The sequence below is a fragment of the Thamnophis sirtalis genome, unplaced genomic scaffold, assembly GCF_051295495.1.
Source record: "Thamnophis sirtalis isolate CommonGarterSnake01/CBP01778 unplaced genomic scaffold, rThaSir2_p1.2 scaffold_5, whole genome shotgun sequence".
NCBI classification, from domain to species: Eukaryota; Metazoa; Chordata; class Lepidosauria; order Squamata; family Natricidae; genus Thamnophis; species Thamnophis sirtalis.
In genome coordinates, this window is record NW_028261385.1 from 77,941,809 (window position 1) to 77,960,166 (window position 18,358).

Here is an 18,358-nt window from a genome sequence, read left to right on the forward strand (position 1 = left end):
TATGCAGCCCAAGACAATTCCTTTTCACTGAAGGAGACCCAGGCAAGCCAAAAGTTTGGACACCCTGCTTTAAACAGTTTTAAGAGATGAAATAAATTTTATGACTAAACAGTTTTACACAGCACAATATGAATCATAAAATGACTGATTTTGTCTATCAATACATTGTTTTCAGAAAGTATTTTCTGAGAAATATGGTTTCTGCACTGTGGTATAGTGGTTAGAATGTAGTACTGCAGGCTATTTCTGTTGACTGCCTGCATTTTGGGAGTTCAAATCTCACCGGTTCAAAGTTGACTCAGGCTTTCCATTGAGAAAATGCAGAAAATGCACTTTTCACTCTTTCATAGAAAAATATCTCCTAAACACTTTTTTCAATTATTTTATCCATATTCAATATAGAAATAAGAGGGCATTTAAGGAACAAAATATAAAAACACAGGTGATAATCCTTATCCATAATTTCCTGTGTCTGTGATTTGATCTTAGTTTTCCACCTTGTACACTCACAAATAGCAATTGCACTTAGACTTATATACCATTTCAGTGCTTTACAGCCGTCTCTAAGCGGTTTACAGAGTCAGCATATTGCCCCCAACAATCTGGGTCCTATTTTTCCCACCTCAGAAGGATGGAAGACTGAGTCAACTTTGAGCTGGTCAGATTTGAACTGCCGAACTGCATCTAGTAGTCAGCTGAAGTAGCCTGCAATACTGCACTCTAACCACTGCACCATCTCGGCTCTAAAAAATGGCAGATATGCTTCTATCCATAAGTTTTTTAATGTTAATGTCATGCAATTACCAACACTTGGTTGTAAGCTGATTTAGATAAAAGTTCTCCCTTTTCTTCTTTTATAAAGGTGATTATAATTGCACCCACTACCCTTCGCAATGGCTTCAGAGAAAAACTTTCCATTCCTCAGAGTCAGAAAGAGAAAAATAAACAAATCTATCCTTTGCAGCCTCCTACAAGAGCATTAGTGAAATTGCTGTCACTTTGGTCAAGGGAGGGGGGAAAAAACACTACTTGTATATTTTTTAAGGACTGAGACCATGCTGAGGAACACTACTTTGAAAAGTCCAGTCTAAGGGTTTAGTTATTTTGTTCAATTTTATACCATTTGCAAAATCATGGGTAGGATTCCTTCATACAAATAATGAATGAATGAAAATATCAAAAAGTAGAGAATCTGGGACGGGTTCTTGTGGCATAGTTGTCATGCTATCTAGCCCTGATATAATTAGCTTGCTAATCACCATGTCATAGGATAGTTTGTTTAAGTCAAGAGACTTAAGAGATGTATATGTAGCACTTCCAGAGATGTATATGTAGCACTTCCAGTAGCAATTTAAAAAGTTATACAATTAAAAAACAAAACAAGATTAGTGTAAGCAATTTCTGCTCCTAACTGGCGAACTTTTGGTAATTATCATTATGTTTCTAAAATGTTTACTGGCCAGTCACAAAATGTAGAGAAGAAAATCCCATGGACAGCTAGTGCTTTTTTGCAGATCTGACAATTGAAATGGTTTCTAACAGGGTTTGTTTAAAGCCAGAAGAAAGAGGCAGACATTTACTGTGATTTCCACTTTTATACAATATATTCAAAAATGAAGCAAATAATTGGATTTGACCAAAGTATGAAGATAAATAACAGTTTGTGATAATCACTCTGACCTCAAGTTTCAACTGTGGAAAGAAACCTTTCTTTCCAGGATTGGTCTTGTTCATTAGAGCCCCCCCCCCCCAAAAAAAACCTGCTGCCATTAAGAGATGGGTGAAGAAATCTGAATAATCCCTTAGGATTGCAAGCTCTTTTATAAAATATTATGGTACATGTTGGTTTTACTGGTTTTACATCATTTTACCTTTATTTTAGCTTCATTAAACATTTTTAGCAAATCAACTACATTGCTTAGCAACCAAAATTCTGGTCCCTATTGTGATCATGAATTAGTATCTATAAAATAATTTTCGCTGCCAGTTGATAAACTAAAGGAAAATCTTAGGAATTCACATCCCAAAAGACATACTTAAACACCAAGTATACATTGTTTTTCACACTTTTGGTTTGACTACAGTAATAAAAAAAAAGATTTCCCGTTCCTGATGCATCCAGCTGTAGGGTGCAGTGCTTATCTCTGTTTCTGGTCCAAAAACATTTTCTGTGGTCATGTGGCTAGCATGACTATAGAGACACATGGAATGGTATTATCTTCCCATTGAAGTGATACCTATTAATCTACTTGCATTTGCATACTTTCAAATACTAGGTGGGCAGAAGCTGGGGCAGGAACAGGAACTCATCCCTTTTTGCGGCACTCAGGTCTCGAACCCGGGTTGTCAGCTTTCCAACTGACAAGTTCTTTAACCACTGAGACATCGTGGCTCCACCCCCACTACTACAGTAATAGGAACCTATTAAAATCATGGTATACAGCTTATTTGAATTAATAACAGTTGTCTGCAGCTTGTACAGACCCCACATGTTCATGCTAAGGAAATCTTACATGTACTGAAATTGATACTTTATATCCAGCACTCTGTACCATCTTAAGACTATAGTATAGTTTTCAGTATTGTAGAAGTTAGATTACTAAATCTTAATTTAAAATAATTAACTGAAGGTAAAGAACCATTTTAGACCAACTGTGTTGAAGGTAATTATAACCAAATGATAAGGCTCATAAATTGAGCTGTCAAGTTTGCTATGGAAGCCTGAATCAGTATTACTAACATTTTTTTTCCCAAAATAAACTATATATTTTTTGCAACAGTTGTTAATGCTTTTTTATTTGGCAAAAACATCTTGCCTTTCCTCTTTAGTTAAGAAGGCAAATTACCAGACACCCTAAAGAATGCAACAGTCTAGCCAAATATAGAGAGGAACTGATTTCCACTGCCAGTAGCTTTGCCAAGTACTGCAGTTTGCAGGGATTTCCCCCCGCCCTTTCTTCTTGGCAAAGCACTTGCAAAAAATATGACATTCCAATAACTCTAGTAATTTTTCATGCAATATCCTGGACTCTTTACATTCTGGATTTGGATTAAAGATATCTATAAAAATATATTTACTATTAGTCCTATAGATTCATTAATATCTTGGGTAAGACCAGTGGGCATACAGTGATTTATATTCATTCTTTTCAGGCAACAAAAAACTTAGCATTTCATACTTCATAAGAAAGGGATGTACCAAAACTGGAATATAGTTTTAGGGCAATTAAATAGGCAGTTGATAGCTCAGATGTTGCCAGTGTTCACTAAGACACTAGTGTGAAATCTGTTCTACCTAACCTATTTTATTTGGCATGCTGCAAAACAACGTCCTAGGTTTTAACATATTCATTTGCAGAAGAGTAGCATCTGTAATACTAATGGTGTGTTTTACAACTAGCTATGGCCACTATGGCAATTATTCTGTAAATGACCATTGGCTTACCTGAACGGTTGTTCTCTGGGTGCTGCAGAAGAGTCCAAGCATGGGTTAAATTTAGTCTATTCACCCAAGGACTGAGTTAATTTTTTTAGCCACGCCTCCTCTCCTCATTGAGGACCAGTTCAAAAACGAAGGCGTTGGTCTGTAACAGACGTGTGCACGATGTGTCTTCCAGTTATGTTCAAGTGTCTTTGCTCCACACCACTGAAGCGATCCTGAAGAGAGGAAGTAAACCCCAGGGCGGGGTTGGACTCTCCCGCAATGCCCAGAGAACGACCGTTCAGGTAAGCCAACGGTCATTCTCCTGTGCGCTGCTTGGAGAGTCCAAGCATGGGACATACCCAAGCTATGCAGTCCCAGGGAGGGAAACAGAAACATCCAAGGTGCGTGGAGTCGCTACAAGTTGTTGTAACACCCTCCTCCCAAAGGCGGCCTCAGCTGCGGCGTAGGAGTCAATGAGATAGTGTTTGATGAATAAGGTTGGAGAAGTCCATGTGGTTGCCCGACATATTTCCTCCACGGGGGCCTGCGTCACCCACGCAGCCGTGGTGGCAGCACTCTTTGTAGAGTGTGCCATTACCCTAGGTGGTACTGCTTTGCCCCGTTGCAGATAGGCCAACTTAATGCAAGCCCTCAGCCAGTGACTGATTGTAGAAGGAGAAACCTACCATCCCATTGAGCCTGGCTGAAAGGAGACGAAAAGTGATTTGGATTGGCGAAAACCCTCCGTCCTTTTGATGTACCTGCAGACCATCCGCCGAACGTCTAGCTTGTGCCAGGTGTGCTCTTTGGGATGCTGAGGATGAGGGAAGAAGTTAGGGAGCACTACTTCTGGATTCCTGTGAAACAGAGTCCACTTTTGACAGAAAGGCCGGATCTAACCGGGGAATGATACGGTCAGCATGCTCTGATGCTCTGTGTTGCCTCTCTCTGCGACCACTTGTCTTGCATCACCTGTTCCTGAAAGTGGGCCCCCATCCTTGGAGGCTCTTGTCGGTCATGACTACCAGCCATTCTGGTTCTCTGAAGAGGCAACCCTTCGTCACTGCCCGCGGTTCCCACCACCGAAGGGACTGCTTTACCTTCAGGGGGAGCTTGACACATCTGGGAGAGTTCCTGGCCTTCACCCGCTGGATGGGAAGAAGGAGCCATTGTAGTTCGCAGGCATGTAGATGTGCCCATGAACTATGTTTATACAAGAAATCATGAGTCCCAGAAGTTGAGACAGTGACATGATGGACGCCAGCTGGTTTACCCTCGCAACCCAAGCATGGGTTGTGACATTGCATCTGCGGTCTGGAGACAGGAACACTCTGCAACATTTCGAGTCTATCAGTGCACCTAGATGCAATATGCGGGTGGACAACATAAGCTGACTCTTTTCCCAGTTCACCAAGAACTCGTGATGTTGTAAAGTGGAGATGGTGTATTGGACATCTCTGACGGCTTGGTCGGTAACAGAGTAGTCATATTGGACGGAAGCGTAGGTGTGCCGCTACCACCGCCAATATCTTTGTGAAAGTCCTCGGTGCTGACGACAGGCCGAACGGGAGAGCCCTGTATTGGTAATCCCTGCCATTGAAGTGGAACCTAAGGAACCTCCTGTGGGATCTGCGGATGGGGATGTGCACGTACGCCTCCTTCAAATCTACAGAGGTCAATCTGTCCCCTCCTCTGATGCAACTCAGGATGGTCTGTAGGGATTGCATCTTGAAACGCTTGTAGGCCAGATGTCGGTTTAGAGCTTTGAGATCCAGAATGGACCTCCACCCCCCGGAGCTTTTGGGAACAAGGAATAGAATTGAGTAGAACCCCTTCTTTTCTTGCTCTACAGGGACTGGCTCTATAGCGTTTATCTGTAGGAGATGTTGAATCTCCGCCTACATGCGTTCCCTCTTGGGAGAGATGAGGAGACGGGACATCGGACAAAGGTCCTTGGGGGAAGGGATAGAAACTCCAGGGTTAGGCCCTGTCTGACCGTGTTGAGGACCCACGCATCCAAGGAGATCAACTCCCAATGAGTGGCGTATAGTTGGAGACGGCTGCCTATGGGAGGATCCTGTTGGTGGTCACTTGGACCTGCGGTAGGAGCGGTTATTGGAACCGCCGCAAAAGGGGAATCAAAAGGACTGCTGCTGCTGGCAACCCTTGTCCCTGAAATTGGCTCTATCCTGTCCACGGTCATTTCCCTGGGGATATGACCTCTGATAAGAGGTGCCTGCATTTGAGGAATCAGACCCTCGAAAGGACTGTCTCCAAAAAAGGAACTCCCCCCCTTCTTGTCTGGCTTCTTAGTGGTGGCAGGAAGAACTTTCCTCTTATCCTTGGTTTCAATTAAGAACTTTTCCAAGGGTTCCCCAAACAGTTGTCCGCCTTTGAAGGGGGCAGAGGCCAACTTCCATTTTGACTTCATATCCACCTGCCAGTGACGGAGCCACAGCAGACGGCGTGAGGTCACATTAGATACTAAGGCCTGGGAGGCAAACCTGGCTGCATTGAGTGAAGCGTCAGCCGAATATTCTATAGCCGCAATTATCTTATTAAGATCGTGCCTCCACCTGGACCCTTTTGAGGGGGGATGAGCTCTCAGCTGCCTCAGCCACAGTAGCGAAGCTCTAGTAAAAAATGGCGTTGAGGAAGAAGCCCTTATGGACAAGCGGCCGCTTGGTGGGTTTTGTGGCAAACTTTCTCTGCCTTTTTGTCCTCGGCTTTGAGGCCCTCAAGGAGGTCAGTGGGAAGGACCAAATTTGTGGTAAGGGAGATAATTGGGGTATCCACCTGTGGCAATTGCAATAAATCCTCTAGTTTGCTCTCCACAGAGTAAAGATTTTTGTCTACCCCGCTGGGATTGGTCAGGGAGCCCAGTTGGGCCCATTGGCGCTGAATCACATTGACAAACATGTCCAATGCCAGAACTAGTTCCTGTGTCGGGGTGGTCTCATCAAAAAGCCCTTCCTTCAGATCCTGAGATTCAGAGGTATTAGTGGAACCCTGGGTAGTAATACCCAATTGGGTAGAAGCCTTGGCTTTATGCAATATTGACTTAAATATGGAAGGGCGGAATAAGCCAGTAAAGGCAGGTTTTTCAGGAGGAGGATTCTCATCCTCTAAAAATTCCTGCTCCTCTGCATTGTCCTCTTCCAGAACAGATTCCTCTGTGGCGATAGATGTGCCTGGAGAAGGGGGACATTGTACCTGATCCCCTGGGACAGGCTTCTGGACAGTCTTGGTAGAAGTGGCTTTGGAGGACTGGAGCTTCTTTCGAATACCAACCTGTATGCCCCTCTCAATGGTCTGTTCAATGGCCCTTTGCATCTGAGACGACGGGTTGGGGCCCTGATCCTCAGGGGATCTTGAAGTTTCCCACCCCTCCCTGCCAGCCTGTCTAGAGGGAACTGGGTTCTCCTCAAGGGTAGAGCAGCCAAAAGGGCATATTTCTTCCTGGATGGAGGAAGACTCTGGATACCCCAGGGAAGCTGCAGGTAAAGAGGCTTGAAATTCCTCCTCCATAATTGGGGGAGAATTACACTCTCTTGGAGAATCCTGGGGAAAAACCTCTTGAGGCTGGGGCAAGGGACTAGGATCCCTAGATGGCTGTCCAGATGAAATGGACAGTCTTCTGGCCCTTTCAAAGGTCTTTTTTAGAGCCCTATGCCTGCGGGCCTCAGCCTTGGATAAGGCCTTGCCACCTCTGGGGTTAGGGGTCCCCTTCCCTTTAGTGCCCTTGATTCCTTTTTCCACCTCAGGTGAATCTGGCCTACTGTGTTTTGATGAGGGTTCTGGATTGTCCTCTGGCACCCTCTTGCTTCTTTCAGCCATGATGTCTTCGCCTGCAGTTTTCAAGGCTGCAAAAGCAGTAGGCCTGGCACAGGTGCAAGTCAATAAAAGCTGCGCGCCACACAGAAATGTCCTCCGGATGGGAGTATGGTCTTCTTGGGGGAGGAAGCCTTGTCGGTGCCTCGAACTAAGGCTAAAAAAACTCCCCTGCAGCTATCTGCTTGCTGAGAGTAAAAGCATGGTAGCTGTAACGGCCGGAGCTTGAAAGCGCGCCAAAACGGCTTCAAATTGGCTGCCTCGCTTCTTCGGGCAATAAGGGAGCTGCCAGATGCAATCCGGAGCCTCCGTCGAGATCTCCGGGTGATAAACAGTTAAAGGACAGCTTGGGGGGGGGGGGCTCCTGCCACTGCCGGACAAGCACCCCAACGAACCTCAGCTCTGTTGGCAAACAGAGAGCCAGGAATCTCCGAAGTCCTCTCAGCAATTTAACAGGAACCTCATTTTAAAGCATAATTTTTCTCCTGACTAAGATGATGACAAAAATAAGAAAATCTCTATCTAACTAGGAGAGTCCCAGTCTATTCACCCAAATACTGAGGAACTCCCCAAAACTGGGCTGGACTGAGTTTTTGAACTGGTCCTCAATGAGGAGAGGAGGCTAAGAAAATTAACTCAGTCCTTGGGCGAATAGACTGAATTTAACCCATGCTTGGACTCTCCAAGCAGCGCACAGGAGAATAAGCAGCTAATAATAATTTTATGAATGTGTCCATTATAGCTTTCAACATTCCAAATGCAAGTCAAACTCAAAAATGTTGCTAATCCTTGCTCTACATTATCAAATTTGTAACGCGTCAAATAGAAAAATAGAATATAAAGTCTAAGGTAGAATACAAACTTCCTTTTCTAGAAATCTAATATACATAAAGTCTTTATATAAGTAGTCCTCAGGTTACGAAAGCAATTGGGACTGGGATTTCCATTGCTAAATAATGTAATTGTAAAGCATGACATCATGTGATTATTTCACTTAGCAACAGCAATCCTGGCTTCTATCTTATCCCTAAGCCATGCAGGAAGTGGTGGAAGTCCAAAGTAAGGAGTATGGAGGTACAGCCGGGGGGGGGGGGGGGCTGGGAGGCTCAGCATGGACAAGGAGAAATGTATGCATGGGACCTACTTACAAATTTACCTGCTGACTTCCCTATTGACTTTGGAAAACCAGCAATTAATCCCACAAATGGTGATCATCGCTTCCTACAACAATATTATGTGCCTGAGTTGCAATCATGTCACCACGGTGGTGTTGCAATGGCTGGAACTTCAGGGACTGGTCATACATCCAGTTTTTCAGTGCTGCCATAACTTTTAACAGTCATTAGATGATTATTTGTTAATATTATAAAAACAATTGAGTCAGCTTCTTATTTCCATTCCATAAAAATTAATAAATCTATTGTTTAACCTAACCCCACTAAAAAGTGCTAATCAATTACATATACTGTTGGAGATTACATGATCCATTGGATCAACTATAGTAAATAACTATATTTTGGCCTAGCATGGTATGGAAAGCAGCTGCTGTGCTTACTTTTAGTTTTTGGTTTACCGTATCACGATGAAATTAGATGCAATCATGTTTAAATTTGCCACAGATAAATGTGTTATGAAAACAAAGTATTTATGAATAACACAATCTGCTCTCAAACAACATGCAACTATGAATGGCCTAAAATTCATTTTTACCTGGTGGATTCTTGGCAGGATCGTTGTGGCTTGGACTTCCTGATTGTCCAGAATCTACCAAACAAAAAATATGAAAATATATATATTATTTGTTTTAGCATATCACAAAGCTTACAGTGTTTTGAATGAATCAGTTTGTATAATGTAGTTTTGAATAATTAACTGTTATCATTGAAGAATGAGGGGAAAGCATAGTTTGGTATCCCTTATGAAAGTTTTGCTTAATCGTTATGCATACCTGGCCTATATTTCCTAAAATATACAACTGGAAACAATGTGCTACAACTGAAGAATGGAAAAAGTATCATTCCCAAAATGTTGAGGTATAAAAATGGTTAAAAAAACACAAGCTATATGAGGCACACATTTAGAAACCCCCATAAGGCTCAAGAGCTGTAAACATTGCTTACATAAATAAATAACACTTTAATGGAACAATCTTTTCAAGATCCACAGGAAACATATACAATAATGTCCAAACCTCTCCCACTAAAATGTTATCTGTCCATAAATATATTCGTGGCACGACAAAACCACGCTCGTCAAAATCGTGGTGATAAAATCGCGGCGCTAAAGCCGCAACGTCATCACCGCGCATCATCACTGCCGCGACAACAGCGCGGCAACAGAAGGGCGCTTTAAAACGGCGCCGCAGCAGAAAGCCGATTTCAATTAAGGTAAGTGTTAGGATTAGGTTTAGGGGTTTGTTTTAGGGTTAGGTTTAGGGTTAGGTTTAGGTTTAGGTTTAGGGTTAGGTTTAGGGTTAGGTTTAGGGTTAGGTTTAGGGTACTGAGTGCTTGGGAATGTGTGAATTTGCCCTCCGCGATTATGTCATCGCGGTAGGGTCGCGTTTTTCCTTAGCGCTTAGAATGGCACGAATTAGTCTTCGCGCTTATGTCTCCGCGGATAAGGGCTTCGCGGATTTGTGGTGGAACCAAATATATTTATTGAGCTTAGCCCCAAGTTAGCATCATCGGATACAGATATAATATGAATGAATGTTATAATAGAATCATAAAAAGGGTCTGAAATAATATAGTTAAATAAATTTGATAGAAAGTTAACTTAGTATTAATAAAGTTTATATGAAATTTAATGCTTCAAAGGCATAAGCTGTTAAGCTTTTACTATAGCAAGATACTATGGGAAGGTTGTGTGAGGGCCTCATAAAGAGCTTAGCAGTTGTTTCAGCCTGGTATGTTTTATCAGCAGTGAAAGGGGGGGAAGGGCAAGGATAGGCAGCAGAGTACAGGGTGACCAAACAGGCCGAATTTTGAGGTAGTAGGTATGAAGGGAAAGCTGAAGTACACACTATGGTCGTAAATGTGGGCAGACTACTAAGTGCCCCAAATTTGATGATGTGATTGTGGGGGCACTGCAACAGCCATAATTTCAAGGAGCAGTTATAATTACCATTTTTGCAGCACTATTATTAGCTGAACCAATGGTTATTAACCACAGATATCTGTAATGCTTTCTATATCAGAAACATGATTTTTTAAGAATATCAAGTATTTTAGTTTTGATAATTAATTTAAGCATAAATTATAATGATTTCTATAGTTTTCAATTCCATCTATTCTGCCTAACACAATTTATATGTATAAACACAAAAACACTCATGCAGGAATCACGAAATCTCCAGAACCGTAAAGCCTACAAACTTGGAATTTGGTACATTTGTTCCTTTTGGCTTCTAGGTGCTCGGTAACAAAGGATTTTTCAGAATGACCATCAAAGCATTAGTATTTGGTATATTATTATTAACATGCTCTGATGCTAAGGAGTTAGACATTCTACCCCCCTCCCAACCTGAAAACTTGAACATGGGTGTGGCCAGTGTGTGACTCATTCAGCCTGCTGGCTGGGAGCTTGGAAAAGAACCTGAGGGAGAGAAGGTGATAAGATAGGAGGGGCTTCTTTGAGGCAAACCTGAGGGAGAGAAGGTGATAAGTAAGATAGGTAGGGCTTGTGTGGGGCAAACCTGAGGGAGAGAGGGGGATAGGATAGGTGGGGCTTCTGTGGGGCAAGCCTGAGAGAGAGAAGGGGATAGGTTAGGGAGGATTCTGTGGGGCAAGCTTGAGGGAGAAAAAGTGATAATATAGGTGGGACTTCTATGGGAAAACCTGAGGGAGAGAGGGGAATAGGATAGGTGTGGATTCTGTGGGACCAGCTTGAGGGAGAGAAGGTGATATGATATGTGGAGCTTCTGTGGGGCAAGCCTGAGAGAGAGGGGGGATAGGATAGATGCAGCTTCTGTGGGAACAGCTTCAGGGAGAGAAGGGAATAGGATAGGGGAGGATTTTGTAGGGCAAGCCTGAGGGAGAAAAGGCGAAAGGATAGGGGAGGATTCTGTGGGGCAAGCCTGAGGGAGAGAAAGGAATAGGATAGGGGACATTTCTGTGGGGCAAGCCTGAGGAAGAGAAGTGGCTAGGATAGGGGAGGATTTTGTGGAGCAAGCCTCAGGGAGAGAAGGGATAGGAGAAGTCAATGGTAACTACTCATTAATTTTTAAGCTGTTAAGTATTGATTTATCAAGCTGATCACATAGTTTCGTAGCGGAGCACAAGTATTCAGCTAGTATACAGATATATCATAACCTTTATTTTATGCAATGGCAAGTTGAACCCAAATTTTTGAATCTTAATACCTATTATATGCAACATTTAAAATATATCTGTTTAGCATACTTTATATTAAATCAGCAAATATGTATGAATTAAGTTACATCTATATCAGGATGTAAATCTATTTTTGCCTTCTTATTATGAAGACTGACATTAGAGAGCAAATTCAGGCTATATCACTTGTAGTTTGACCAGTTATGAGACTGGAAATTTCAATTCTGGAGACCATCTGCATTTATCACAGATATTGAATCTAATGGAAGATAACAGAAAAAAACCATGGCAAGTAGAGTCACTACTTGTGATCACAACTAATTTTTTACTACTTTTATCAAAACACAGAATCAACTCTCGTGAATTGGGCCACTAGAAAGAGAAAATAATTTTCCAGACATCCTGTTTCCTGTCCTTTCTTCATCAGTGGAATACACAGGACAGCAAGAAGAGGAGGGTGTTCCATCTCTTCTTTTTCTTCAAGAACCATTTCATCTTCAGTTGGCCAATCGCTATCACTAGGGTGATATTTATAAACTTATCTCCCTTGGGATTTCCAATCAAGTAATACTGAGCCTGATTGTGCAGCCAGTCATGCCACCTGGTTATAGAAAGCTATTACAATTAGATCCGTCAAAGCATTCATAATGCCCAGTGGCATAAAAAGTCCAAGACATATTTGCCTTCTCCCGCATCAAATGGGAAGGAGACAGGAGCTGTATATAAAAAGGGAAGGAGGAGGACGTAATGTTCTATTCTCCAAGAAGAAATGGTCTCGTAAGATTGGATGTATTTTCAGTGTGATTGAAAACTACAAGCAAAAGGTCATGGGAGTAAACTGTAAAATTACAGAAAATGGTTCAATAAACTTGACATCCTTCTTATATGATCCCGCAGAAGGGAGATATTTGAGAGCCAGATATCCAGTAAGCAGTGGGGGAGATTTCTTGACAAAGATGCTTAGCAGAATTGCTTGCAGAAGGAAACATCATGATCCAGTTAAAATATAAGGAAGTGCTAAGAAGATTGAAGCTCCTGAGGAGATGAAAGGAATAGGGAAGTAAACGGGAAGCCTTCAGAACCAGCAGTTAGGAACGGCTAGAATTTTTTCAATTTTCTAATGTAAGTGGCAAGTATATTTAATTAATTAATTAGCTTATTTGTTCCCTATCCATCTCACCATGAGGCAACTCTGAATGGTTTACAACATTAAAGGCAATAAAACCAGAAAAATACATACATAAAACCATAAAAATAGAGATTATGACTAAAAGAGGGGAGGGAGAGAACAGAATGTACAGGGGGGGGGGGTTAGTTGATATAAAACAGGATGCAAGAATGAGGAAAAAGAAGAAGAGACCATGTGTACACTGAATAACAGACACCACCCAAGCCTTTGAAGCAGCAGAAAATGGATGAATATAAACAAACTTTACAACTTTAGCAAGTAACTTTGACCCTACTTACTCTTCAGATCAACAGGATCTAACTTTTTATAATGGGATCTACAGACAGAAATGGAGAATCAACAACTTTTTCCCATTCTGGTAGAGGGATACTACCCACTTCCAGATTACTTGCTGTTTGTTCAGCAACTGCATTGCTTATATGGATAGTATATGAGCTTAAAAAGGAAGAATCTAGCAGACTTCAAAACTAGACAATGCCAGTTCACAACACAACTGGTTATCTTGATTTTTCAAATTTTATCTTTGGTGAAAAATAAGTAGTAATAAAGTAATTACTTTATAAAAGTACACTGAGGATCACTAAATAGAACAGAAGAAGCTGTTAAGATTCCTTCTGCTCACACCAACAAGCAACAAACAGCTAATAGAGTATTTACTCCTGAATCTATTAGAAAAAAAGAACCGTGGAGGACTTAACTCTCAAGCAGGAAAAAGGCAAAGATGAGATAAGTACAATTATTACTTGCAGACCAATCAGATTACTCCACTTATTCCAACCATGGAGTGAATAGAAGGCAATGAGATTTCAAAGGGCAATTATTCTGTCCTTGAGTGAGCTGTTCCACTGTGGAAACTCTTAATAAATTTGCTACATACAGAATGACTTCCATCATTTTGCTTTTCAAAATGAAGCTCTTCCTGAGCATCTTCTCAATATTCTCAGTACATGTCTTCGGTTTAGAGAAATCTAGCCTGGTTTTGGAACAGTTGTCTCAAAACTGTATCACCACTTTCAAAATCTAAGGGAAAAAAATTGAATCTAGGTAACCTCAGGACTGTTTCACCAGCAATGTCTTAAGAAAAGCTTCAACCAACAAACTCAAGTTAGCTAGAGAATGTGCCGAGGTTGTAAGTCATAGTTCTTTACTTACAATCATTAGTTGAAAAACAGTTCAAAAGTGACTTATGATCCAACCTTGAAATTACAATTTTTACAACATTCCAATGTTCGCATGATTACAATTCAGGTGCTTGGCCATTGGCTCACATTTACGACTGTTGCAGCATTTTGTAGGCATGTGATCACAATTTGCAACCTTCCTGTCCAACTTCATATAAGCAAAGTCAATTGGGGAAGCCGAAGTTGTTTAACGACTGTGTGATTTACATAATTACTGTGTGATTCGCTTAACAACGATGGTAAAAATGATCATAAAACTAGGTCTTGCCACATGATGACTTGCTTAATGACAGCATCCCTTAGTGACTTAAATTCTGATCTCAATTGTGATTATAAGTCAAGGACACAATGCATTGCCAGATTCAGAATAAACTGACTCCATACAGAGATTGGATGAATTAAGAGACACACATTCTACAGTGAAACCATTAAGCAATCTAGTCCAACCATGCACTCAGGACTAGGTCAGTAAACTCAATCAGCAACATTCAAGAGAAAGCAACCATTCAAGAGACAGAAACCTGGGTTTTGGTCTCATGCTCTTCTTGGAATTGCCTCTTCTGTTCCAAAATATATCCAAAATATACAGTACTAATTTCTCCAACAGTTGATACCAAACAGTATGTACCAAACCTATGTTCTCACCATTCTTGAGGATCTACTTCTTACATGGCCACTAATGGGTGCTCATATTGATACGTGTATACATCAAAATTCTAATAATTATTTTATGGGATATTGCAGGATGGAATATTAAATCCAAAGACTCCATTTTCATGAATTATTGTTGCTGAACTTGATATATTCTGACTTCAAGAAACATGGCAAGCTAAAAGCTTGTTGATAAGTGAGTAAAAATCTTTATCACAGCAGCTCTTGGAGCAGAACGAGGTAGATTTGTGGTGGCTTTTATTACCCTGAAATATTACACATAATTTTAAATCATGGACCCCATTTCTTACGTCCCTGTTTACTTATATATATATAAAAAAAACCTGCACAAACTCCAGATGACTAGCTTTCATATTATCCATTTATAAAATGACACCAGAGACCTGCTTGCTAATTATATGCCTTTTAAATATAATAAGTAAGTTCTATGTTAGACATTTATACAAAAAATTAGTCGACTGGATTGATCCAGAACAGGTATGTCCAACCCATGATTGTGGGTCACATGCGGCCCTGAACAACTAGTATTGCAGCCCCATAAGATTGTAAAAATTAAAAAAAAGTAAATTTGTTATTTATATTCATTAACTGCATTATATACTTTATATGCAGCACAAGAAAATTCCTCTTCATTCAATACAACCCAGGCAAGCCAAAGGTTTGGATACCCATATTCTAAATAAGCTAATAAGTTTCAGGACTGGACATTCTATTGATTGGCAGGGCTTTATACTTCAATACCTGGTCCAAAACTACACATTTAAAATAAGCTCAATATTATACTACATTATTGGTTTTAGGTTCATATCCAGTCTAGTTCCAAGTCTAGCCCATAGAGCACTAAGCATATGAACATTGCCATTAATAGAAGATTACTGTTGTGTATGCATAATCTTTATAAGAATTCTAGAATCAAGTTTCGATGCAGTATGCAAGGCCGCCACACAAATGATATTACAACTTACATGAGGGAGAGATATATTTTATTTTCCCTGCTGTTTAATCTTTACAAAACTTCACTCATGACTCATGCCGACTGGCGACTACGCGGAGGAGAGCCTTCTCAGTAGCAGCTCCGACGCTTTGGAACGATCTCCCCGTGGAGATTCGTACCCTCACCACCGTCCAGACCTTCCGCACAGCCCTTAAGATCTGGCTATCCCGTCAGGCCTGGGGATAAGCCCCTAATTTCGCCCCACCCGAATGCTGAATGAATGTTGTGTTTTATTGTTTTATTTTATTATATTTCACATTTTCTTTTTGTGTTTTGTCTTGCACCCCCTTCCTACAAATTGTAAACTGCCCTGAGTCCCCTCAGGGAAAAGGGCGGCCTATAAATGTCAAATAAAATGGGGAAAAAAAATGACTACAATGATCAATTAGAACCTCATCCCCACAAACTAGCAAACACAGATATTGCAACTTTGTTGCATGCAGATGTCACAGAAGTCCTGTCACAAAAGTTTTTTGCACTTAAATGAGCGCTTAATGCTCTAGCCAATTATTGCTCTGAGGAATTACTGAAAGCAACTACTAAAACTGAGAAATTGATCTTTGCAAAGACGCCTAAATGACACGCCTGGAGGAAATATGGCCGGAGTACCAAACAAATTAAACTTTTTAACTATTTGGGCATGGTTTTCCATAGCTTCCCCAAATGCAGTACATATCAAAATGATGTCATACAAAATGCTCAAAAAACAGTGGCCATATTTCATTCTTTTCAGAGGAGCACAGCATATCCTAGCAGGACTGAAGCTATATTCATCTAAGGCTTATGCATAACTACTTTTCAATGTAGTTGGAAATATAGGACCTTACACTTCCTTTCCTTCTCTTAAAGGATCCAATTTAAATTCCCAAGGAATAGTCCAGATAGCCTTTTGTATTCTAATTGTAGCATTAAGGACTACCTAAAGTCAAAATGGGTGTATGGACCGGTGTCATAGCATAGTGTCGCGGGCGCTACAGCGTGCACCCCCACCCATAATGTAATGCATGCGTAACCTCTACCGTGTGACCCATGTGACACCCCCCTTTATTCCATTTTGGGCCTAGGAGGCCTCCCTGCAGCCTCAAAACAGCAAAAACAGGCTGCACGGAAACCGACAAAGAGCAAGAGCAAAAACAGGCCGCACGGAAACCGACTACAACTTCACCCTGTGCCCCATTTTGGGCCGAGTAGGCCTTCTCTGCAGCCTCCTAGGACCAAAAATGGGCCACAGGAGGGCGGTGCACCCCCCTGCTCCCCCCGCCCCCTGCACATGCATTCAACCATTCTGCACGACCTGAAACTCAGCTGGCCGGCGGGAGGCACACATGGTAGAACTGAGATGGGCGACAGCTCACTTGCCCTCAGAGAGGGCTCTAAGTGCCACCTGTGGCATAGGTTCGCCATCACAGGCATAGTGGATGAAGTTATTGTTATTTGTCACAGTTGCCTTTTGTCCTAAACCGTATTGATAATAATCTTACAAAAACCCAACATCTCAGCTTTTCCAGGTGTTCCTAATCATAGATTACGAGTGTACACTCAGCACATTTAAACAACTTATCAAAGACCTGAGAGCCAAACAGAATCTGCCCACATAAGAATAGTTTTCTTTGCAGTTTATTCCCTTTTATAAACCAGTGAGATATTTACACCATATAACTGTTTCCAAATTCCAAAAAGCACTACTTTTACCACACCTCAATGTTTTTCTCATAGCAGTTTTGAATATTAATTGTGAATTAAACTTCTTTACACATTGGTATATTAATTGCTATGATTTTTTTAAAATACCTTTAGACATACCCTTTCATGGGCATTTCAAAAACCTCTCTTCTCTAGTTTTAACAAAATGGATTATAGCAGCAATTTGCCTTGGTAATTTGCCTTTATCAAGATTTAAATTGTTTACTAAACCAATATTATGAGAAGAGGCAGCTGTGCCTTAATCCAAATGAAACCAAAGTATGCACCTTCCATCTAAGCAATCATGGGGGGGGGGGGGAGTTAAACGGAGAGGACAAAACACAACTACCGTTCAAACTAACTCAAAATAACCTTGACTGATCCCTCACATTTGGAAAACACCTTAAAGTAATTGGACAAAAATTAAAAACCAGGAACAACTTGATTAAGAAAATCGCAGGGACAGACTGGGAAAAACAAGCCAAAACATTGCTTATAGTGGCACAATCTTTAGAACATTCTGTTGCCAAATACTACACATCTGCATGGGGAAGAAGTTGTAAAACCAAAGAAATGAATGTTTACCTTAATGACATAATGAGAATAATATCTGGAACCTTTAAATCCACACCTTTCTCATGGCTCCTTTTTCTTTCTAACATTGCCCCTCCTGATCTCAGGTGACTACAATAGACAGTCCAAGAGTGGAATACAATAAACATACCTTTGACTCCTAGAGATCTTCCATTACATAAAATATTAGACTCTATATCTCACCAGATTTCAGTCTAGGAAACCAATCTGGAATAATGTACCACAGTTTTACAATTTAGATAAAGAATGGTGATTAAGATGGGTGACTTTTAATAACCACAACCAAACAGATCACACAGATGCAACAAAACCACTTCCAGGAATGTATCTGCCCCCCAAAATATGGAACCGCCTGAATAGAATTAGGCCATACCAGAACTAAGGCAAAGCTCTTTAGGTGGGGAATGGCTGAGAGCCCAAAATGCAAATGTGGTGCACTATAAAACATACAATTCAAGA

The 18,358-nt window shown here is 41.1% G+C and overlaps 1 protein-coding gene across 4 annotated transcripts in view; it reads right to left on the bottom strand.

Annotated features, from left to right (window-relative positions):
- NFIB (nuclear factor I B) overlaps positions 1 to 18,358 on the bottom strand; it is a 209,826-nt gene that overhangs the window by 75,105 nt on the left and 116,363 nt on the right. For all 4 annotated transcript variants that reach the window (XM_014052912.2, XM_014052913.2, XM_014052914.2 and 1 more), the window contains exon 3: positions 8,966 to 9,019. In XM_014052912.2, coding sequence (XP_013908387.1) covers positions 8,966 to 9,019 — 54 coding nt within the window. The remainder of the gene's footprint in view (positions 1 to 8,965; positions 9,020 to 18,358) is intronic.